The sequence below is a fragment of the Peromyscus californicus genome, unplaced genomic scaffold (assembly GCF_007827085.1).
Source record: "Peromyscus californicus insignis strain IS unplaced genomic scaffold, ASM782708v3 Scaffold_22__1_contigs__length_63687245, whole genome shotgun sequence".
Classification (NCBI taxonomy): Eukaryota; Metazoa; Chordata; class Mammalia; order Rodentia; family Cricetidae; genus Peromyscus; species Peromyscus californicus.
Window position 1 is genome coordinate 6267320 of NW_026294525.1, and position 24324 is coordinate 6291643.

Sequence of the window (24324 nt, forward strand, 5' to 3'; positions counted from 1 at the left end):
ATATTGAGATGAAGTTGAGCTGAGCTTAGCCCTGTCACCCCCATAGGCTTGTGGTGAATCTTGTCACACACAGTGGGTGGGTCCTGCTGCTCTGTGTTGTGGCCCCGGTGCCCACTAAGATAGTCACGACCATCAGGGTATGGAGGAAGGGCGGAACGGACCCTCCATCTGGTGAGCTGGCCTTGCAGGTTTGTGGGAAGAGAGAGAGGTTTGAGTGATTGAAACTAAGCTGGGGACAGCTTTATACCGATACCTGCCTTCGTGGAAGTTCCCTGGCGGCAGCTCCGACAGTGTACAAGAGAATACCACAAAACCCAGAGGAATCGCACAGCAGCTCATGGCCTGGCTCTGCACAGCCCGGCACCTGCTCTCCCAGGCCTGCCCTGGTAGTGGTTGAGAATCAAAGAAATCCCACACTGCTTTCATCATGGTGGCGTTTGTCCCTTCTCTGGGCCCTCCTGCCCAGTCCCACTGACATTCCCCTTCTTTACGGCCGTACTCTTGCTGTAACGGTGGTCTACTGTTTTTGTAAACCTGTAAGATGGCCAGAAAGTTTACTGGCCATCTTTGGTACATGCCACAGAGAAGGAAAGAAAAAGAAGAGAATACATGGGATGCAAATGGTTAGAGGAATCAACGGCCAAGGAGGGACAGGGGGAAGGGCCTTGCCGCTGGCTGCCAGCTTCTCCCCACCTCCTCCAGGGTGTGTGAGAAACTGAGGCCTCTCTCCTACCCCTGTTAGCCCAAGTGCAGCGTTAGTGCACACCTGTTAGGGAACGTGACCCATATGTGGAGCTGTGCTGTGCACACAGGACGGGTACTCGCTGTCACGTGGTCTGTGTCTGTGCTGGAAAGTTTCCTTCTGCTGCTGTCTCTCTCCGGGCTCCATCAAACGACTTGCTTCTTTAGTACAAGGGACTGTCATAGAGCCTTTCCCAAACTTGAAACCGGCTTCACAAAGCCACAGCCCCAGTCTTCTAAGTGTGTGTGTGTGTGTGTGTGTGTGTGTGTGTGTGTGTGTGTGAGAGAGAGAGAGAGAGAGAGAGAGAGAGAGAGAGAGAGAGAGAGAGAGAGGAGAGAGAGGAAGGAGGAGGAAGGAGGAGGAAGGAAGGAAGGAAGGAAGGAAGGAAGGAAGGAAGGAATGCAATGGGTAGGATACCCCAGCATGAGCCTTGCTTCAGAGGTCGCCAGGGACAGCGCCTGGGCACTGGGGTATGCGGAGAGCAGGCCAGTGAGGATTAGAGGGAGAAAAGCCTCATGGCCGAGAAAGTCCAGGAAGACAAAAGCGAGGCCCTGTGTGACTGCCATGGCAAGCATCCTTCCAGCAGAGAGGGGCTGTGGGAAAGCCCTGACGCCCCGGCCCCCATCAGCTCTGGTGAAAGCAGACCTTGGCAGCGGAGCCTCACGGACTCCAGGAGGGCTGCAGCCTGGCACATGGTGCTGCTCCCCCTGGCCACACTTGGGGACTGTGAGTTCCCATGCCCCAGCAAACAACCTTGGGCAGAGTCCCACTTTGGCCCAGGGAGTAGGGAGGAACCATGCATCTCTGAGGGATGAACTCCCCCAAGAGTGCCCCAGATTGAGGTCATTCTGGCTGTGTTTCCTCCCTTCCAGAGTCCATGGAGGCCGATGGAGAGGAGCAGGGAAGAAGTGACCATTCCTGTCCAGGCTCTTGCTAGCATAGATTCAACGGCAGAACTCTATCATTCGAAGGGGAGAAACTGATGTCTGACGAGCTTAAGACACCTGGCCCAGATCTCCCGGCTGCATGGTGTCTAAATTCTAATTCAGGATGAGTCCCCCAAACCCATGGGAGGAAAAGAACCCAGAGATGGGGTCCAAAGAAACACAGAACATTATTTTGTTCTCTTGTGGGGCTGGAGATAAGGCTAAGAGCATGTGTTTTTGCAGAAGATCAAGGTTTGATTCCCAACACCTATATGGTGGCTCACAGCCATCAACAACTCCAGTTCCAGAGGGTCCAATGACTTCTTCTGATCTCCACAGACATCAGGCACACACATGTGCACACACAATCATGTGAGAAAAATACTTATCCATATGAAATAAAATAACCCTAAAAGTAAAAAATAAATAAATAAAAAAGGAGTGCTTTCTTGGTCTGAACCCCACAAGGCAAGGGTTGCTAAGGTCACTTTTGGGGTGGTGGTGGGAGAGGAAATCATTATGACTCCCAACACCAAGAAATGATAAATGACTAAGATGATGGATATGTTAATGACCTTATCACAATCTTTCTTGAGCAGTCACAGGATTACCATGTGCCATTTAAATATGTGCATATGCATGAAGGCACAAAGAAGGGATGCCCTGTGGGTGGTGTGTGTGGGATGGCATGACACTCTGTCACTTTCTGGCCTAGGCCTTTGGCCAACAGCTCTTTATGGCCTACCCATTTCTTGGAGGTAGGCGGTCCTGCACAGACTCACAGCATGTCAGGGAATTAAGGAACTCTGTCTGTTGGCCAACTCCCTGTGACTGCTGACTTTTCTAGACCCTTCTGGAGACAGAGAAGCCTCTGCCACCTGGGCTGCCAGTCAGGTTGGGGACTGGGCTTAAATGTCACCCACAATCTTGAACATTTACTAAACCTTTGGTTCCTGGTGGGATGTCATTCTGAGGAGGTTGTAGAGCTGGATCCTTCATCCACTGACTTCTCCGGATATGGTGAGGCTGAATGCCTGGTGGTGGGACTGGCCTGGGAACTGCCAGGGTAGTCTTCACTGGTATCATGGTTCACCAGGCACATGATCTTGAGCAAAAGGTTTCATTTCTGTGAATGTCCCCTCAGCTATAAAACAAAAGCAGCGCCCCACCCCCAGGATTGTGTATAGCTCTCACAGCTCACAATCATCCCAAAGTGCCTGAACCTCTTGCTGACCTGTAGTTACTTCACCCAGCCTTTACTCCTGTACCGCTTGGCTCTAATTAACCACTTCATGGCTCTCCCCTCAACCTCCAGGCAGCCACACGGGCAGCCAGAGTGTCCTATCTGAGCAGGAGAGAACAGGGGGGTGTAGACCAGAGCCTGGTGCTGGGCAGGGGGAACAGTGACGCTGGGCACCAGACAAGAAGCAGGGATCTGCCGGACAGTACGGGCCAGCAAGCTGTCCCCCATTTCTCCTACCTGGTAGCCACAGCTCCTGGAACAAGCATTCCTGGTGATGAAGGCACACTGTCAGGCCTCATTTTGGTGACCTTCTCACTACTCTCCTCCATGCCAAGGACGGATGGCACACTCAAGGGCCTTCGATACAGTAAGCTGTGTTAGCAGAAACTTTCATAAGATGGAAGTGGAGCTGGGGAGACGGTTCAGTGTGGTGTGAGGACCTGAGTTCAGATCAGATGTAAAGGCTGACTGTGGCAGTCTACATCTGCCACCCCGGGGGTCCTACAGCAAGATGCAAGACAGAAGCCAGAGACTCTGGGAAGCTGGGGGGCCGGCTAGCCTGATACACAAAGTGGCAAAGAATAGGAGACCCTGTCACAAACAAGAAGAGGGTGACAGCCAAAGTTGATCTCTGACCTCCACATGGGGGCCAGTCTCCCTGTCTCTCGGTTTCTGCCTCTGTGTCTCTGCCTCCCTTACACACATACACACACACACACACACACACACACACACACACACACACACACACACACACACTCACACACTCCAGCAAGACACACAGCTGTGATTAAACCCTAGTCACCTTTCTCCTGGTTTATGACTGTGGTTCTTGGGAAGTTGACGTGTTTATCCATCCCCCGGTCAAGTTTAGGGGCAGGTTGGGTGTAGAGATGTTGAGGATGGGAGCGTTGGCGGGGGGATGCTTGAGAATCAGAGGAGGCTGTGCCTCTCTGGAGGTGAACCAAACTGAGCTGAGCTGACAGTCTCACTGACAAAATGCTGAGGAGACAAACTCTGAAGTGATGGAGGGCTGTGTCTGCTAGGGCTAAAAATAGACATTCCCTGGTGTTCTGTAGTAACACCAGAATCACTTCACGGTTGGGTAATGTGGGAAAACATTTTATTTTTCATGCCTTGGTCTTCATCCGTGGTCAGCATCATAACATACTGTGTTAAACGACTCAGCCCGGCAGCCCGGCAGTCACCTGAACCTGCCCATGGCCATTTTGATGGCAGTGTTCTAAGGTGAATCTGAAATTTCAGAGAGTATCTTTCTGTTCTTGTTTATATTTATATTACATTTTTATCTTTTACATATATGATATTCTGTTCTGTTATGTGTTCTGAACATCGTCTACTGAAAGATAGAATCTGAGCCCTGATTTACGTGATTTTTCACAGAACACTATCTTCTCAATGCTTTCTTCACCCTTTTTTGCACAGGGAAACGGGCTGGGAGCAATGGACCAACCTTGTTGTTGTCCACCGTGGACGCAGTAGAGCCGCAGTTTGAAGCTTGCTTGACCCCAGCCTCACCAGATGATTTTGTTCATCGCCTCGTACCTGGATCCTGGACCTAATTCCATCCTTTCACATGGCTTTCAGCTCTAATTCCACAGCTGCTTTGGTGTGTCTTCATAGTCACGGTACCACCATGCCTTTGACCATAACCATAAGCAACCAGCGAGCCCCTGGGGATCTTTGCTTGCTTGTTTTATGTCCCTGCTATGAATAGAAGCTTGGGTTCATATCTTTTAACTCTTTTTTTTTTTTTTTGAGCAATGCTCCAGTATTTGCTCCAGTGTGCTCATAACCCCTCATCTGTCTCATCCATACTTGCCTGGGGGTTAGGTTACCCTTGGGAGCTCTACCATGGCCACAGGACAAGAAGGTAAACCCTACCGAGGCACACAGCCTCCCTCTGTGAGCTATGTGGTGGCCTCTATGGCTGCTGGGGAAGCCTGCCACGGTCTCTGCAGATCCTCAATAGATGTTTTATAGAGAAAAGCTTTCCCCAAGTGGAGCTCCTTAACCCCACTTGTGAGACTCCATGGTGTATGTCAGGTAGGTGGCCTTGGCAGTACTGCAGACACTATTCACAATTTGAACGTGTCTGAAGGCCTTATTCTGTGCTTCTGCAGTGAAGCATTTTAGTTCATTTGGTTGTTAAGCTACAAATTGAGGGGAAAATCCCTTCAGCAGGATGTAGTTACACACACACACACACACACACACACACACACACACGGGGTGAGGTGGGGAGGGGGCACACATAACAACAAGAGTAGGGCAGAGATTGTCATCCCCCAGAACACTTTCCAGTTGGGCTCTTTCTAAACTGAAAACATTCTTTTAATATGGGGAATTCCTAGGAGGGCTATGAAAACCCTGGTCCGGTCCCATGACATATTACCCCTCCCGAATGGCCCCTACTGAAGGGTTATTAAAATTTTACCTTTTTGTCAATAAAGTTCTTTATGGGACATTTTTCTGGCTGCATTTTAATGCAGCGTCCCCAGCCCCAGATGCATGAGGCAGGAGACAGAAAGGCCATTTAAAACTCTGGCCTTAGAACAGCCCTATTATGTTTCTCACTGAATCCAGTGCCGCGCGGTCTCTCCTCTGCACGGATACGGGTTTAGCTGTAGATTGATTTCACTAACCGATAGAGATACTGGACCTGCAGCAGTAGAGAGGATGTACGAGACATCTTCCTCAGGGAGAGTGAGTGTCTGCTGCACAGAGACCCATGAGTCCTCCTTTTAGCTGATCTGAAATCTTTGTGCTTTGAGTATTTGCTAGAAGTTGCCTGTTCTATATTAAAGGAACTGATTCTCTCTTTTTAAAGTTTCATGTATAAAGGTGACAATGACAGTGAATATTTGGGGACACTTGCAGATTCTTGAGACTTCTCTTTTTTGCCTTGATAATACTCACAGCAAAGACAACTGGTTCTTGCCATTGGCTTTGGTGCTGAATAGCTTAATTTTCTTCACCCTCTGGACTGAGGACAACAGAGTTATCTTTCACCAAAGGGATGTTGACACTCTACTGTTCCTAAGCTCACATCACATTTGTCCCTCAAAGAGCCTGTTGCTTAGCAGAGACCACAGGAGTGGCCAGGCTAGCTCATGGCATCAGTGGAGAACCTGTCTTGAAGATCAACAACTATCAGTTTTCCAGGACCTTCCAAAGGGCTGGGGATTGACATCTGAGTGAAAGCCTGGGCTTGGAACAGTGACTTACAAACTTCGGGCTGCGTCACAGTTATGTGAATAGTGACAGGCCCTGAATGGAGGCTGAGACACAGCAGTCTCAGCCAGGGCCCCAAGGATTTGCATTCCACCCAAGCTCCCAGGTATTCCTGCCTTTGCTGGGGCTGGGAGCACACCTTTGCTGGGGCTGGGAGAACTATTAGTCTAGGGTACGCTGGGGCAACTCTGGTTGTCAAAGGTGTTAGGACACAAAAGTGCCTTCTGTGTGGTTGCCATGAGGATATGGACTGAAATATTTGAGGCTGTTTTCCCTGAGAGGAACATGTGTATGACTAGAACCTATTGAGGTGACTGTACCCTGGTTGCTACAGGTCTCTACAGAGGAATTGACACAGTTCTACAGAGGCAGGGTGGGGATGGGAGTAGACATCCAACCAGACATGGGAGGAGACAGTGAGTTTGGTACGGTTATCTGCACAATGCTTATGTCCCACATAGGGACGAGTCAGGTGGGCCTGTGAGTATGTGTGTGCATGTGTGTAACTTCAGGAAACATTTAAAACACTTCTCTTTGACAGTGTAATGTAGGTCTCTGAATGGCAGCGGTGCCAGACTATGTGTTCCAGTCCATTCTTTAGTGAGTCTGACAGTAGATTGGCATGTCGTGCCACCCCCGCCCCCCCACTTTATGATTTCACAGAGTGACTAATGTCCTCTGAGTCATAAGGGCAGGCTGGGATGGCCTATGTGTCTTGACAGCAGACTGTCTATGTTGTTTGGAAGCATCCTTAGTCATTTGTCCAGCAAATGTCACATGAAGCATTCCATGTGTAGAAGAAAGTCCCTGTTCTCACTGAGCTGGTAGATGCATGAGTGAGTGAATAAGCAATAGCCATGGCCAGATGCTTCCCACCACCATAGTCAGATACTTCACACCTACATGGCCAGACACTTCCCACCGCCATAGTCAGACACTTCACACCTACATGGCCAGACACTTCCCACCGCCATAGTCAGACACTTCACACCTACCTGGCCAGACACTTCACACCTACATGGCCAGACACTTTTCACCGCCATAGTCAGACACTTCACACCTACCTGGCCAGACACTTCACACCTACCTGGCCAGACAGTTCCCACTGCCATGGCCAGACACTTCACAGCTACAAGGCCAGACACTTCTCACCACCATGGCCAGATGCTTCACACCTACATGACCAGACACTTCTCACTGTTTTTAAGCACAGCCAATGAGTGGGCACAGTGGGAGAAAAGAGGCCCAACACAGAAGGAACATTGAGGTGAGACTAGAATGAAGCCAGGATGTAGTCAGCAGTTTTCCTGTGTCCCACCTGGTATGATAGAATAATTTCTTTAACTTTGCAAAATACAAAGAGACTAGATACTGTAACTGTAATTCTTGCTTGACTGTTCTACTATATGTAATTTTACTATGTTAAAGTTAAAACCTTCCTTTTTGATTAGACAGAAAAGGGGAAGTGCTGTGGGATGTCTGTCTGTACGCTGTGAATACGTGTTGCTCTGATTGGTTGATAAACAAAGCTGTTTGGCCTATGGCAGGGCAGGATGGAGCCAGGTGGGAAAATCCAAGGGAGATAGTGAAAGGAGAAAGGAGAGGCGGGGAGACGCCATCCCGCTGTCCAGGGAGCAGCATGTAATGGCACACAGGTAAAGCCACGGAACACGTGGTGACATATAGATTAATAGAAATGGGCTGAGTTTAGTTCTAAGAGCTGGCTAGCAAGAAAATTGAGCCATAGGCCATGGCCATGGCATTCATAATTGATATAAGCTTCTGTGTGTTTACTTAGGTCTGAGTGGCTGTGGGACCGGGCAGGATACAGGAAAACTTCCAGGAGAAAAGGGGACAGAGCACACACCTGGCCAGGGCATTGCAGTGAAGCCAGGGACCCCACTGAACCCTGAAATAAAAGTCTTTTTGTGTGTGTTCTTATGAAAACATGCAAGGTAGATGCTATTGAGTGTGTTTTGAACAAGGGGCTATCGTTTTAGAGAATTCACATAATTTTCTGGCATCATGTAGTGGACAGAGACTTCACGGCTAGAAACCGTGACTTGCTTCAAGCTGTAGAGCTCCTGAAACAAACAGGCTTGGTGCACTCCTCAGCCTCACGGCTCTTGTTGCTTCCCTTAAGTAAGTGGGACACCTGGTTGGGGGGTTCCAATCCATAGAACACAGGAATACGTTAGAGACAGACCAACAAACCCTTCACTGACAGGCCAGTGTTCAGTACTACACTACACACTCTGAAAGGAAGCCATTGTCCTCCTTAGGGGTCTAATGCCCAGTGACAGCTCTCTCTCTCTCTCTCTCTCTCTCTCTGTTTTTTTCTTTGTCTCTGTCTCTGTCTCTCTCTCTCTCTGTGTTTTTCTGTCTGTCACTCTGTCTCTGTCTCTGTCTTTCTCTCTCTGTCTCCACTGGGAATGAAACCCAACGCCCCACATGCTTACGCCTTTCACTTTTGATTTCCTTGGAAACTATTCCGACGGTAGAAGCCTGCCTTGGGGTAAGGTCAGAAAAAGCAGGTCATCCATTCCTAGTTCTATACCAGTGAAGCAACACAAATGTGAGGCTCAGTTTGGATTTGCTTTTTAGTCTCTCGATAATGAAGTCCTGCCTCTGCAGGTAGTCTGGTCCTCTGAAAAACGGCCGCACTGTGAAGTACTTTCCATCTCTGGGTAGGAAGCACCGTATTGTCGGAGGGGTGTTCCTGTGCATTGCTCTGCTTCGGCGGACGTGAGTCACTCTTCATATACTGTTTGTCTTCAGAATGTCTTTAGTGAACATCCAATACACGCATCTGTAGAGGTCACTTCTGAGGTGGGTCACTTTCCTACAGACAGGCTAACTGTGCTTCATAGTGGAGGGCACAAGAGGCTCAGCCAGGTTAAGGAATGTCCCCAGGGCAGCACAGCTAATGAGCAACAGAGCTGGGTGATGAAGGGTTTTGTTTCAATTCTGAGTCCAAGTTCGAGCTCTAGGCCAGTCTTCTGCTTGAAGTCAGGCAGTTTTCACGTGTGACCGAGTGAAAGGGCAGAGCCTATAAGAGCCATTCCAGGCCAGACCTTAGGAGGCACCAGCAAGCCATAGTCTTTGTAACTAACGGTATCACGGACATGGCCAATGCCAGGACCACAGCTGTGCTTGTCACTAGACCTGCAGCTGGGCCTTCCGAATGCTGTCCCTAGAAGCACCTTTGTCCTCCTCACCTGGATGCGGGTCTCTCTCTACACTCAGCGAGCTCCCGGAAGCAGGTGGTGGTACCCCCAGTGCTAGACTCCACGTCCCTGGCTGGTCCGAGGGAATGAATAATGAAGTCACTTGAAGAACTGGGCCTTTGCTTTTGGAAACAGGAAGCCTTAAATAATTAGTGCTGAGGATGGGGCCAGAGAGCAGGGAGAGGAGGAACACACGGTCTTTCCTCACTTTTATGCAGGAATTGCACTTTGCTTCGGAAGTGAGAGTCTTGAGGCGAGGCGTTTCTGGGAGGTTAAGCCATTTCTCAGGTGTGAAGCCCTGGCTCCTGCTTTATGAAGTTTTCTGGGCTGGGTTTCAAATGCCCCGAGCTTCCTGCCTGGCATGTCTGAGCAGTCATGGTCCAAGGCCGACTGCCTTGGGGTTTGTCTTTGCTTTGCAATTTTTCTTTCTCTGCTGAATGAGAAAGTACACGTCCTTTGTCTTTTCTGTACTCAATAAAACTCCCGAATCCTGCCATCAGGCCCATTGAGTGGAACTGTGAGAACAGAACAACTGGGAGGAAGCGGGGGTCATGGAAGAATTGCTAGGGGCGACATCGATCCTTTCCAAAGGTCATTAAGAGGCACGCCGCCATGTTCAGGAGTGATGAAAAGCCCTGAACAAACTGCTGGGCAACATTTTGTCAACAGCACACCTAGCCTTGGGACGCCATGAGATGTATAGTGCCAGCCTCGCAATTGTGGAGCAAGGATGCCAGCCAGCTCTCTCCTTAGAACTGTGATGCAAACGTAACATTTCTCACCTAACTCTTGACTCCAGACCCTCCCCCAGACATCTCACCTGCACCCAAATACGAACTGCAAAGGCTCTGAAGCCCAGATCACTGGTTGGCCAGAAACATTAATTACAGTTATAGCTGAGGTTATAACAGGCTGCAAACATTTCCTGTTATAATTGGAATACAGATTCAACAGTTTTATTGAATGTCAAAGCACATTATTCCACACGGCTGCTGGAGAGGCACCGCTGGAGTGATGCTTCTCTTCCTTGACAAACACCTATTAAGCAGTCAGCACAAACTCTTCCTTACAGCCCCCCGATATCACCCTCAGGGCAGGCAGACACAGCACAGCCATTGCTGAATCGCATATGAAAATTATAGTTTTATTGTCTATGCAACGGAAGGTTTAACTCGGACTCCTGCCTCCATCTGAGCTGGATAAAGAAGCAATTCTCCTCGTGGAAAAAATAAGCACAGTACACTATTGTAATCGAAGAAACAGGCACTATTTATGTATCAGAAAGCCTTGCTCTCAATGGGGCTAACAGTCTGATGGCCCAGAAGCCACTAGGCTTGCAGCTGTAGAGAAAGAGCTGTAGAAGTCACAAGTAATGAGATGCTAGGAGCAGCGGGGACGGATGGCGGTGGCACTGGGGGAGGCCCCTCCTGCGGCTGCCCTGTCAGTTCAGCAAGCACGACTCGTAGGTGGGTACCATGTACTTGATGTTGATGAAGGCATCCTCCCCTCCGTAGCGCTCGAAGGCTTCCAGCGTCTCCTGGATCAGGTCGCCAATGTTCTCCCTCTTCTGCTGGCTGTAGTCGATGCCGTCTCCGGAGTTCACTGGTTCAGGCAAAAAAACAAAGAGGCGGTCATTTCCAGGCAGCGGCCCCGGCGTCCCACCCCGCAGGCCAGGCATTTCCCGAGGGCCTGTTAGGAGACACTGGCAGGCAACGCCTTCACGTTATCTTGCTGAAACTTGAGGCTGGTGGAAACGTCACAAAAGTACCAAACCTCATATGATGGTGATGCCATGCCTGAGATACTCGCATCACCAAGCTGAGGCAGGAGGATCACCATGAGTTTGAGACTAACCTGGGCTACATAATAAGATTCCTTCTTTTAAAAAGCCAACCAACCAACCCATCAAACAAACAAGAAAAAAACACCAAATCCCAGGGCAGAGCTGGTGAAAATTAATCTAAAATAAAGAAACAAAGTGAGAGGATCATGTGATGAGCCCCCTTTCCAGTCAGAAGATCTCTTTGTCCACTGATCACAGAGTGTTCCCTTGGGTCTTGGGAACTGTCTACGGTCAGAGCAGGCAGGCGGTCTCACACGGCTCACAAGGGGCAGGAGAAAGACAGGTTCAGCTTAGAGCTGTGCCTTGTGCCTCTGCTGCTTTGTGCACATGGTGAAGTCTCGCTCTTGAGGATTAGGGACCCCAGAGTCCTGCAATTACTCCCAGCACTTTGCTGTTTATGTGCTCCAGAATGACATGATATCTGATGACCGATCTTAGGGTCCTGGCATACCAGGGCTTAGTGCTGCTGCCGGTGCCGTAGCTTGCAAGTCCAGGGAGGCCTGACTGCTGCCCAGCCTCTCCCAGCCTGCAGCTAGCCACTGTGACTGTCTTACTGGTGTCGGTGCCGTAGCTTGCAAGTCCAGGGAGGCCTGACTGCTGCCCAGCCTCTCCCAGCCTGCAGCTAGCCACTGTGACTGTCTTACTGGTGTCAGGAAGGAAGCAAGTCTAGATGTCCTTGGCAAGCCTTGAACCTGCACCTCAGACCTCCCACTCAATAAGCTCAGGCTACAGCTACTCGGGTGAAAGGTTCCTGATAGCCTAGACTGTGAGATGTCCGGAGAACCACAGTTCTGACAGAAGGACACCCCCTGTGCACCCTCCAGACTCTAACACTTCTACACAGTGATTGCACACTTTCTGCTGCATCCACAGATTTCCAAGGGCTTTAGTGTCACTGTCCCTAGAAGGGAGACGTTATTGCCTCTGGAGAAGCAGCTCACATTGCCTGGTGACACCGGAAAGGGCAACAAGCTGGGCTTCGAGGAGCCAGAGGGATGCAGATGTGAGCTCAGGCCAGCGGATGCCACGGGGTGAGGGAGCACAAGCCAGCCTGAAAACTTGCACCTCACAGAGGAAGGGCTTATTCATCCACACTGCAAACACAGGCTTCAAATGTTTGCCCCGCTGGAATGTAAGAGTAGTGGAGGTTACAGTGATGCTTCACACTTCTTATCCCCAGTTATGCTGGGACAAATCAAAAAGATTGGGTAATGGTTCAGACCAGAGCAAAGATAACAATGACAGTCCCACACAACACAGACAGACACTTCTTTCACTTAATGTCTCCCCAGAAACTTCCTAGAAGAACACCACTGTCTTAGATGATACAGAAAAAACAGATTGCCATTCTGATCGGTTTGGTTGGCAGGAGTGAAGGCAGGTAGAAATACACCAAATCTGCAAAAACAGTCTTCCAACTGTGACACATATTAATTTATTCCATAAAGTGAACTTACAATGGTTTATAAAACCGAATATAATTAGGTGATTTGTCCCCCCATGGTGGACCCCTTTCCATCACATTGTGAACTAGATTTAAGTCCATTTAAAGTCTGACTCATAAAGTGGCTGGTTATTCAAAATGTCAAACATATGGAACACATTCATGAACATTGTTCCAAACAGTATTTACAGTGTGGAGAGAATATTTATCATCAAGAGAGAAGCATTGCAAAGACTCTCGTCATAATTTTGAAGAAAGCATAAATAATATCAGAAAGCATAAATAATACCATTATCATCATCATCATTAAAGACTGACATGGTGCATCCTGAGACGAGAGGGTACAGTCAGGAATGGCCACGGCATGGAGAACATGAGGGGCTGTCCGGAGGAGAGGGTCCCTGAGTTGAACTGGAAGAGAAGGAGTGAAAGAAGATGTGGGGGTTGGCAGAGGCGGGTGTGGCTGCTGTTCGATGGAGGTGTGTGGAAAAAAAAATGGTCCTAAACAAAGTCAGAAGGGGACCAGGAAACAAGGTCCCAAAAGAGTCAGGCCAAGCTATAGGACAGGGGATGCTGTATGATAAGGCTGATGGCTAAGAGCAAGTGTAGCCTTAGGAATGAAGTCAATGTCCGAGGAGTCCATCTTGAGTGGGAAGAATGCCCCAGGGTGCCTCCGGCCATTCTCTGTGTCCTTCTTCCTCCCAAATGACATTGCTTCTCAGTATCAGCTCGTGGTCTCTCACATAGTTAGGGAGAACTTGGCAGGCTCTATTTGCCTCGGACGGTCGAACCTGCAGCACCCTCTGCCCCAGAGACACCTGGGAAATAACGTTGGTGATGCATGGCTGTGACAGCCTTGATACAGCTCCTGCTAGACAAAGATCCATGTATCAACCACTGGTAAATAGCGCCTTTTGTTGTGTCCAAAAGGTCAAGGACTGAATGGGTCACAGGACAGGCACATTTTCCCGATGGAGCTGAGGGAGTTTGGGAAGTCTGCGCACAATGGGGAACTCAACACACCCTGTTTTTCACTCCCTTTCAGAACGCAGCAGCGACAAGCAACACTTTATTCCATGTTCTTACTTCCTAAAAAGTATTTAACTGGAGGAGTAGCTCAGTGGCTTCTTTCTGTTTTGCACTGTGTAGCAACCCCAATGATAAAAGGACAGAGCAGAATAGAAGTTGTTTGTTCAGAAGGCAGTTGGAGTTGCACTGTTTTGTGGTTGCAGAATGTGTATCATGGGGGCAGAGGAAGACCAAAAGGCAAAACAAAAATCAAGAGCCTGCGACTTGTTTTGCATGCTGCAATGACGACAGGGCAGGTTAATGTCGCACTGTGTTGATGGGCAGGTGCTGATGTGATCTCCATTTTGAAACTGCACTGTTCTCAGTGTCTTGAGAAGCAGGAATGGAGGTGACTCCTTTGAGCTCCCTGCTTTAAATGCAGACAATGCCACTGGAAAATATATTTGTGAGGATAGGACACTTAAAACAACAATAACAACAACAACATCCACCAGGTGGTTATTTACAATTGTCAGTTCTGGTTAGGAAGATGGAGTTTCAGTGTAGGAAGCGGGGAGTCTGTGTTCAGATGGCTTGGAAGGGACACTGATGATGGAAAAGATAACTTTCATTTATAGCTAAACAGGTAGGGCACATATGGAGGGCATAAGCCAGACTTTGTGCCCCGTGAGAATGACATGCAAATAGTTGAACAAGGGATGGGGAATGTTCTTAGAGATGCTGGCATGCAGGAGGCAGGCGACGACCTCCTTAAGGTAGTTCCCAGTTCCAAGTTATTTGAACTGCGTTTAGCACTTTGAATGTTGACTCTTTGGTTATCTGAGCAATCTGCTTCAGGATTAAAGGCATTCAAAAGCCCTCTCCTCGCTAATCCCTTTGAAATGATCTTGCCCCGGATTCTACCTCTCGGATTCTACCTCTCGTTCTTCTTCAGGTCAGAACAAGACAGGTGTGTACTTCCTATGTGCTCACGGATGGCATCTTCCTGGTGAAAGAACTCAGTTTGTGCCTGAGGAGCGGCTAACCCTTCACGGAGGGCCACGGCAAAGGGCAGTTACGTAAGACACATTTACATTTCACACAGATATCTGCAACTTGGTGGACGCTGGCCAGCAGCAGACGGGGATCACGCAGAATTTTGATAAAATACCTCCAGTGTGATTTTAACTTCTAGATGGTAGGAACCTCATTCTTTTGTTTTATTTAGTTGCCACTATTACACACACACAAAGGAGCACAATCAGAAGCAAGACGTTCAAGGCAGGAAGGAAGGCCAGCTTTGCTGGAGCGAGCACGTTCTTCTGAAGCCAGGTTTGGGATCGCCTTTGAAGCCTTGCTCCTTGGGCCTGAGCCCACCCTTGGCCTTGGCGGCGACGGCAGCTACTGTTACAGGGTGTTCTTTGTGCACAGGGAAAGCTCTGCTGGGCCTGGCAGGACGAAGGGACATGAGAAGACATCGGGCCCTTGCCCGGGGTTGGGGTGTGTGTGGGGTGGGGGGAGCTCACCAGCTGGGTGAGGAACTCTCCTAGGGCTGCTCTTCGTACAGGACAGATGAACCAGCCCCCGTGGGAACACACGCCACTCGTGAACCCCGACCTCACTGTCTTCTGGTTGGTGTCCTTTTGCCGTCCACTGGATGTGTGCTCTGAGAGAACTCTGCCCCGCTTGTTTTCGCTGGGTGCCCAAGGGAAAAGCCATGAGGATGTGTGGATGGCTACCTGGCTGAGAGAGAGTTCGATTCAGATTTGGGTTTGTCTGCTTTGCATGCTGTTTTTGGAAATACTCTGTAATGGTGAATGGAAAGAGTCTCGTGAACAGTCACAGCCCCCGTTACCCGGAAATAAAAGCCTTCTTTAGGTCAGGACAAACGTACAGGACCCAAATAGAGGCTTGCTCCAGGTCTTTCACCAACACACCAAAGGCACGAACTCTGTCAGCTCTTTCTGGCACGACTAAGGTAATGAACAGCCCCACCCTAGGGAAGGAGCTCCCTTCACCTTCGGTAACTCTGACACGTCACGGCCTGAGGCTGCAGCAGTGTGGCCCTCAGGAGGGGACAAGATGGCCTGGCTGGGAGCAGTGTCACCGGAGAAGATGACAAAGGCATCGCCTGCCCACCTCCCCCTTTGGGCCTGCAATGGCCAGTCAGGCGATGCCTCACACTCTGTGAGGGTCAGGAGAAGAAGGTGGGGGGCGCAGGGGTGGCGAGAAGGCTCACTGGCCACCAATCCCCCGATGACCTGAGTTCAGTTCCTGGGATCCGCAGGATGCAAAGAGAGAACTGACTTCCACAAGCTGTCCTCTGACCTCCACGGCACACATTTACCTTCACACGTCAAAAAACTAAAATTGAAAATAAAAATAAACATAATAAAAATGCTAAAAGGAAACAAGAACAAAATTCTGGATGAGGGCAGGTGGCGATGATACCTAGACTCTTGTTCCCCAATCTCTCCTTGCCCAACTTGCTAACTTGTAGAAATTTCTGGATTTATATAACTCAAGCCTAATAATGAAGGAGATTGGTGTTGCCTTCCAAGCACTGGGTAGCCCTTTAAGTAACTGAAGAAATCAGAAGTATACCAGGGATAGAGAGAGGAGTAAGCACGCAGATCCAAGCTGGCCTTCGCCCTGGGCAGCACCAGTCACAGAGGCAGACTGGCTCTCGCACAGCAGAGGCTGAAAGGCAGCTGCAAAGTGAGCTTTGAAATACAGAGTGCTTGAACGTGTCCCCAGGCCAAATCCAGATCGAAGCTTTCCCCAGGGAGGGCGTGTTCATCAACATGAAGCAAACTGCCAGAGTGCCCTCGAACACCGAGGCCCCGAGTGGCATACTCGGTGTCCAGCAAGGACTCCCATCCGCTGTGGCTGGGTGAGCTTGCTGAAGTGACGCGAAGCAGAATTTAAAATGCACCAGCAGAACAAATGCAACTGATTCTGGATCAGAAAAGGCATTCATCCGGTTCTCAACCAACTCAAAAGTCCCTGTGACCTGTCTGGATGTGGTGGCATGCACCTGTAATTCCAGTGCTCAAGAAATAGAGGGGGAGACAGCAGGATTATGAGTTCAAGGCCAGTCTAGGCAATAGTGAAATCCAATAAAAGAAAAAGACAAAGACTTGTGATTTCACTTCTTTGTTTGTTTGTTTCTTGTGGCACCAGCCACAGTTAAAGGAGCTGCCCTCCTCCTTTAGTGGCTTGAGGTGACGTCATCAGGAGATGAAGAGCGCCCAGGGCCCAGGTGCAGGCCTCTGCAGGTAAGCCAGGCAGACGTTGTAGCAAATGTCAGTATCAGAGATGTTTCTTTTGGACACCGAACCACGGTAGAGTTTCTGTTCTATGCAGGTTCTAAGTGGTACTTTGCTCCAGGCTTGCTGGGTTTACCATTGGAAGATTGAGAAGGCCAGAATGGCAATTTCCTGTTTGTGATAACTGCTACTTAAGGGGGTATCAAGTTTAGTGAAGTAAAACCCAACTTTTTAAAAGAAGTTTATTTAAATGATAACTCCCAATATTAAAAAATGCCATTCTAATAATAATAAGATAATGTAATGTTTATGAATTTAGAAAAGGTGGGTTTTGAGTCATTTTTCCTTTCTTTTGAGATGGGATCTCATTATGTTGCCTAGGATATTATTTATTATTTAGTTTATTAATTCTTTGAGAATTTCATTCAGTGGACTTTGATCATATTTATCCCTTCCCTTCTAGCTCCTCTCAGGTCCAGCCCCTTCCCTACCTACCCTATTTTGTGTCCTCTTTAAAACACACACACACACACACACACACACTCACACACACACATACACACACTCACATAGTCATACACATACTCACACTCACACACACACTCACACAGATACTCACACTCACACACACACTCACACAGTCACACAGATACTCACACACACACACACACACACACACACACACACACACACACACACATGCACACACTTGCATGTGCAGACTCCTCAGTTAGGGATAGGACTTCCTGTCTACCTCCCAGCTTTACACTGGGAGTTTCTCCTTATCCATTGTATGAAGTGGGCCTTAAATCCAATCAGAAAGTGGATTAATTAATTAATTGATTGATTGATTAATTAATCCCATGACATTTGCACCACCATTGCACCAGTGGGCATGTCTTGCCAGAGCAGTCATTACTGTAGCTTGCAGGACTCACAGACGGATAAGGTTGATACAGACTTTCTCCTCCAGGAGAATGCACAGCACCCTTCAGCACTATGGAAAAACTAGCCAACAGAGATGAAGCATCCTGGTGAGTATCAGCATGATTTCTCTGTTTTAGGACTTAAGTAAGGTCTTAGGGCCTAAGATCTCTGCTACCTGCCCTCCCACCGCATTTAACCCTCCCTGACCCATTATCTCACCCTCCCCTTTAAACCAGCACAATCTATCTCCCCTCCCTTGAGAACCCCCTTTCCCATGTCCCCTTACTAGTTTCCTGACCTCGATGGGTATTCCATATGGACTATGTTATGTGTTAGATACGAAACACACATATTTAAAGATCAAGATAACATCCACAGATGAGAGAAAATGTGATGTTTGTCTTTCTGAGTCTGGGTTACTTCAGTCAGAATAGCTGTTTCCAGCGCCATTCACTTACCTGTGAATTTCTTAATGTCATTTTTCTTAATATCTGAATAATGTTCCATTGTGCTCATGTACTGTATTTTCATTATCCATTCAGTTGTTGATAGACATCTAGGCTGTTTCCACTTCCTGGCTATTGTGACTAGAGCAGAAGTGAACAGGCATAAGCAAGTGCTCTCTACGAGGATTTAGAGAATGTTGGAAACATACTCAAGAGTAGTTCAGCTGGATCATGTGACAGATCTATTTCCAGCTTTTTGAGGAACTTGCACAGTGATACACAGTTTACACTCCTACTAGCAGTGAATGTGTGTTCCCCTGTCCTACATTCCTGCCGGCATTTGTAGTTGGGGCAATAATGCCATTTACAACAGCAAAACCAAAAAATAACAACAACAACAAACAAACAAACAAATCCAAGCAGTACAATGAAAACTTTAAGACACTGAAAACGTTGAAAAGTTACCAGAAGAGGAAAGATCTTCCAGGTGCATGGATTGGTAGGATTACTATTGTGAAAATGGCCGTTCTATCTAAAGCAATTCCCAGACTCAACTCAATCCCCATCAAAACTCAACATGAGTCTTCACGGAAATTGAAGAAATCATCTTAAATGTCACATGGAAACACAAAAGACCGAGGATAGCCTAAACCACCCTGAACAATAAAAGCAGCGCTGGAGATATCACAACCCCAGATTTCAATCATACTACAGAACTATAGTAATAAAACAGCCTGAGACTGGCATAAGAATGGACACAACAACCAATGGAATAGAACTGAGGGCCCACAGGTAAGTCCACAGACCTACATCCTCCTGATTTGGACAAGGAAGCCAGCATTTTACACCCTGGACAGAAGATGTATCCTCAGCAAATGGTGCTGCTCAAACCGGATGGCTGCAGGTGGAAGAACATAAGTAGATTCTTCTCTCTCACCCCAAACAAAACTCAACTACGAATGGATCAGGGATCCTAGCCTAAGACCCAATGCCTAGAATCTGACAGAGGAGAACACAGAGGATGTGCTTCAACTTACAGGCAAAGAAAAGGCCTGCCTTTCCAAACAGAACCCTGGTAGTTTAGGTATTAAGACCAACAGCTGACAAATGGGATCTCCTGAGAGCCAAAAGCTGCTGTACAGTAAATGACACCGTTAATTGAATGAAGAGGCAGCCTGTAGAATGGGAATACATCTTTCCAGCTACACATCCATGTGTGAATAGCGTCTAAAATAGTAAAAGGACTAAGCAAAGCAAACATCAAGAAAACAAACAACCCAATTAAAAAATAGGACATGGAACTAAACAGAGTTCTCAAAAGATGACATACAAATTGTTGTGAGGTATTCGTAAAAACCTGCAATATTTCTGCCATCATGGAAATGCAAATAAAAACTACACACACACACACACACACACACACACACACACACACACACACACACTGACAAATCCAAGGCTGGTTTTGAACTCTGAGGCTTATTGATTCTCTTCCCTCAGCCTCCTGAATGCTGGAATGACTAGGTGTAGCTGAGTTCCTTCCTCTTTTAATTCCAATTATGAAGGAAGAGAAGAGAGATGCACACAAATATGTTTATCTGTTAGAAACATTTCAATAACTAAAGTATCAAAATTTGTTTTTGGCAGAAGTCACTCTTTATTTGATGTCAGTTTGGTTTCCGTTATATGAATAGCTTTCTCTGTTCTAGAATGAGAAGATGTCCTTCTCTGGAGTTTGGATAATTATGGGGGAGATCACTGTGAGTCCTGGTCTGACCTTCTCTGAAGGTGGGGGGATACAGAAGCAAGGAAGTGCCCAGGGAACTGGGGCAAATTTCACTTCCCCACACTGAGTAAGGGGAGTTGGCTTTGGGGCAATGGTTGAGGTTAACTGCTTTCAGAACCTTCAAGAAATGCTGCCTTTCACTTTTTAAAAAATTACTGTTTTTTTTTTTTTTTTTTTTTTTTTTTTTGCATTGTAGGCACTTGGAAGGAACTGATCTTTACCCCTTTAATCATGGCTATGTGTCATCCCTTTGGGAACTCTCATTGTTTCTGTGCCAGAGGCCACACCCAGGCACTGCTTCTTCCACAGACTTTGCATCCCGTTGGAGACTGTACCCTGAAGGATGACTCTGCAATGGATATTTCCAAAGTCTTGGTTTGGGGTGTATGAATCAAAGCTGGGATAGTTTTGCAACCAAAAACTTTTAATAACCAAAGCAGCTGGCATGCTGCAGATGCCCAAGGGCTTAAATCCTTCAATCTTCTCAGATCTTGTTGACATTAATGAAATTCACAAGGTCTCTTTCCTCTGAAGATAAAAGCTTTGAAGCAAACCCTGGGTGCCCAGCTGGGGGTCCCACTCTCTGCCTGTCCCTGACACTGAAGCTGGGTGTCCCACTCTCTGCCTCTCCCTGACTCCAAAGCTGGGGACAAAAGCGGGAGGCTGCTGAGTGTGTGCTGAGTAGTCGCCGGTCACTTGTGGAACTGAAACCACCATGGGTCTTGGCCAACAGCCAGTTCAATACCTAAATCTTCCTCCCCTAGACAACAGATGTTTCTAAACAACTGTCATTAAGCACAGGCTTAATTCTTGAAGTTCTGGTGTATGGGAGAGGGCACTAGGCCCAAGCAACACAGTCTAGGAAAATGCCTCCGTAATTGGGGACATGGGGAGAATCTGAGAGGAGTTCTGGAGAAGGGGAAAACATGATCAGAATATACTGTATGAAAAAAATTTTTTTCAATTAAAAATAAAATTATCAGTAACTTTGCAGCTGTTTACTCCAGAGAAGGCTGCTTTTCTTCAACCTTACTCACTGCCTGTGTTTAAAAAGGGATGGGCCTTTTGTCTTTTCATCCTAATACTGCTCTTTACATTTCAGCAGGATTTTGGAGAAGCACTGTGAAATGACCATTATTCAACAGACAGCTCCTATGATCACAACAGCATACAGTTCTTCAAAGTAATTCACAAATACCGCCAACATCAAGTTCAGTTTTTAAGTCAAGTTCTGAGAAAACTTGAAGGGAACAAATGTTTAGAAAATTAATTCTAGTTAAGCAAAAGAACACTGTCAAAATCAAATTATTTGTTGACACAATACCAAATGTTATTCGAGTCCATAATTTCAATGTCCATGTGGCTTATTAGTCCTTAATATAGCACATTTCTTTTTTACATGTCCAGTTGAAAATGATTTGGTCAAGACAAGAAAAAAGGCAAATTGGAGTCTTCATTGATTAATGACTGTTTTCCTGTAGACGTCATACTGAGAAAAAAAAATGGGTGAATTCACCAGTTTATCCCTGTCTGGGATAAAGATATCTAGAGAGTCTGTAGCCATTGAAGTAAGTGAGCAGAGTTCAAGCTTGGGAGGTGAGAAATGATCTCTTTTCTTACTTGGACAACAGGATTCAATGAGTAGACATATTGAGAAAGTTGTGGAGAGTCACAAATTCTCTGCCTCACTCTGCTCTCTGTAGCTGGAAGTTTTTCTGTGTCCCACCCAGTCCCACAACCGCTCAGACCTCAAATAAACATACAGAGGCTTATATTAATTATTAATTGCATGGCCATGACCTATGGCTCAATTTTCTTGCTAGGTAGCTCTTATAAATAAACTAAGCCCATTTCTTTTTCTTTTCTTTTTTCTTTTTTTTTGTTATATGTTTTTCTAAGATCTTTTATTTATTTATTTTATGGATGAGTGCTCTAATTGCCTGTATGTATTTACTCTAGAAGAGGGCATCAGATCCCCGTAGAGATGGTTGTGAGCCACCATGTGGTTGCTGGGAATTGAACTCAGGACCTCTGAAAAAGCAGCCGTGCTCTTGACCGCTGAGCCGTCTCTCCAGCCCCAGCCCATTTCTATTAATCTGTATGTTGCTACATGTTCTGTGGCTTTACTTGTGTGCCATTACATGCTGCTCCCTGGATGGCGGGATGGCGTCTCCTCTGCCTCTGCCTTTCTTCTTCCTGTCTCTCTCCTGGATTTCCTGCCTGCCTCTAAGCTGCCTTGCCATAAGCCAAACAGTTTTATTTACCAACCAGTCAGAGCAGCACACATTCACAGCATACAGAAAGATATCCCACAGCACTTCCCCTTTTCTTTCTAATCAAAAAGGAAGGTTTTAACTTTAACATAGTAAAATTACATATAATAGAACAGTTATCAAGCAAGAATTACAGTTACAATATCTAGTCTATTTGTATTTAACAAAGGTAAAGAAAATATTTTATCTATCCTATATTTGTGAGTCTAAAGTTTCATATCTAACTTATCTTTTATCATAACTAAGGAAAATTATAATTATAGCCATCTAGTCTTCAACTACATCAAAGACTTCAGAAGGATATAATGTTACCTAAGTCAACAGGAAATGCATTGTAAGCAACTTCCAAAAATCTAGAATGACAGAGACAGCTGGCTGCCTGGACAGTCACCCACAGTTCCTCTGCAGTATTGGGGCATCATTTCAGCCTAGAGGCCTAGAGGCTCTCAGTCGCTTCTTTCTCCCCACCTGCTGTCTCTGGAGTAAGAACAGCGAGAACACAGTGTCTCTTCCCCACGGTAGGTCTTTTAAAACAACAGCTGTGCGAGCCAAGCAGTACTGTCGCTTCCCTCCAAGGGAAAGAGAAGTGGTGTCTGGACAGGTGAGGTGACTGAGCAGTGAGGTGAGCCGTAGGTGACAATGAGGTCCCGAAAGGGAGGAACAGAGCAGCACTCTGCAACACGTAAGAAAGAGAACAGGAAAGTTGCAGGAGGGTCCAGGTGTCACTTGTCACCACAGGAAGGCTGGCTGTAAGGTTGAAGAACACTGCCTTCCCAGTACAGCAAAGGGTAGGTGACATTACCCCAGGAAGGTCCCAGGTGAGGGGGTCAGCAGGTACAGGACTTGCCGCAGCTGGATTTTCCACAGCATCTCCCTTGGGGGGCACTGGCACGTCTCATCCTCACGTCTGTAAGAGGGATGGTCATGCTCACTTTACTTCATCACAAGCAGGCTGGCAAGATGAGGGAGGGCTGCTGGTTTCAAGGACTTTTCTCAGTGCTATGGATCCATGGTAAATATGGGGCAGGGGATTGTATGGTAAGTTTCCCATGTAATCTTCCCATCTTTATAAGCATTTATTAGGATTGACGTGTCTTCGTATGGTCTGCAGATGAGAGACTTTTAGGGCCTTCGGTGTAAATGGGAGTGATCATTGCTGCTCTAAGAGACAGGCCTAAAGGACCAGGTGGGAAGTTAGGAAGTGGGAACCTTCCAGGGAGATGACCGACCTGTCCATAGCTCTCAGAACACACACAAAGGGCCACACTCAAGCCACAGGTGCTGGGGAGGTTTCTGAACCAATGTTCCGGGTTTCCAGTCTTCATGAAGACGGGAGGCTATGGTCTTCCTGCAGGATGCTGTTCCTCCTGACTCCCACTGGGACCCTCATGCCCTGTGCAAACGTTGACTGAAGGAGGACGCTGACTTCGAGCACTGAAAAATCTCTCCTTTTCCACAGTGAAATCAGATTACCCCAGTGACCTTGTTGTTCTCAGCCTTTGCTCTGGGAAGAAGAGAACATTAGATTCATATGGAGCTTGTAATTAATATTTAAGTTTTGCTTGATTAAACTTCTCCCAGAGCCACCTGGTCATTTCTAGTCAGCTTGATGAAAACCAAAACAAGTGATTTTGTTGTTGTTGTTGTTGTTGTTTGGAAGAACTTATAGATGGCTGCTCAAGAACGATGCAGAGCTTCTGGGATAATTATAACTACTTGTGGACTGGCGCTGGGCACTGTCTAGGTGAGCCTAAATGGCAGGGGTTAGCATCATCTTTCCTTTCTACAAAATATGAATGAGGCCATATATAAGCCATTCCTTGGTTTTGTGGTTTTGTTTTCTTCTCTGTGATTGAGGTACAAAAGTGAAGAGAGAGACATTGGATTTCAAACAAATGTTATCCTCAAATCCGGTAGTCTGAGTTCTCCATCATT

The 24324-nt window shown here is 47.2% G+C and overlaps 1 protein-coding gene and 1 long non-coding RNA gene across 3 annotated transcripts in view; one reads left to right on the top strand and one right to left on the bottom strand.

Moving 5' to 3' along the window:
- Positions 1–10333: 10333 nt before the first annotated feature.
- The window catches only part of Pacrg (parkin coregulated), a 458018-nt gene continuing 444027 nt past the window's right edge, over positions 10334–24324 (bottom strand). Inside the window, exon 5 of one of the 2 annotated variants that reach the window (XM_052750836.1) lies at positions 10334–10995. In XM_052750836.1, coding sequence (XP_052606796.1) covers positions 10835–10995 — 161 coding nt within the window. In that variant the 3' untranslated portion in view covers positions 10334–10834. Of the gene's footprint in view, positions 10996–21405; positions 23894–24324 lie in introns of those variants that run through there. The other variant, XM_052750837.1, reaches the window with a different exon arrangement.
- LOC128118302 (uncharacterized) lies at positions 11265–21279 on the top strand. The gene is made up of 3 exons (XR_008221139.1): positions 11265–16966; positions 17931–17991; positions 20313–21279. It is a non-coding gene; the product is annotated as an uncharacterized LOC128118302 (long non-coding RNA).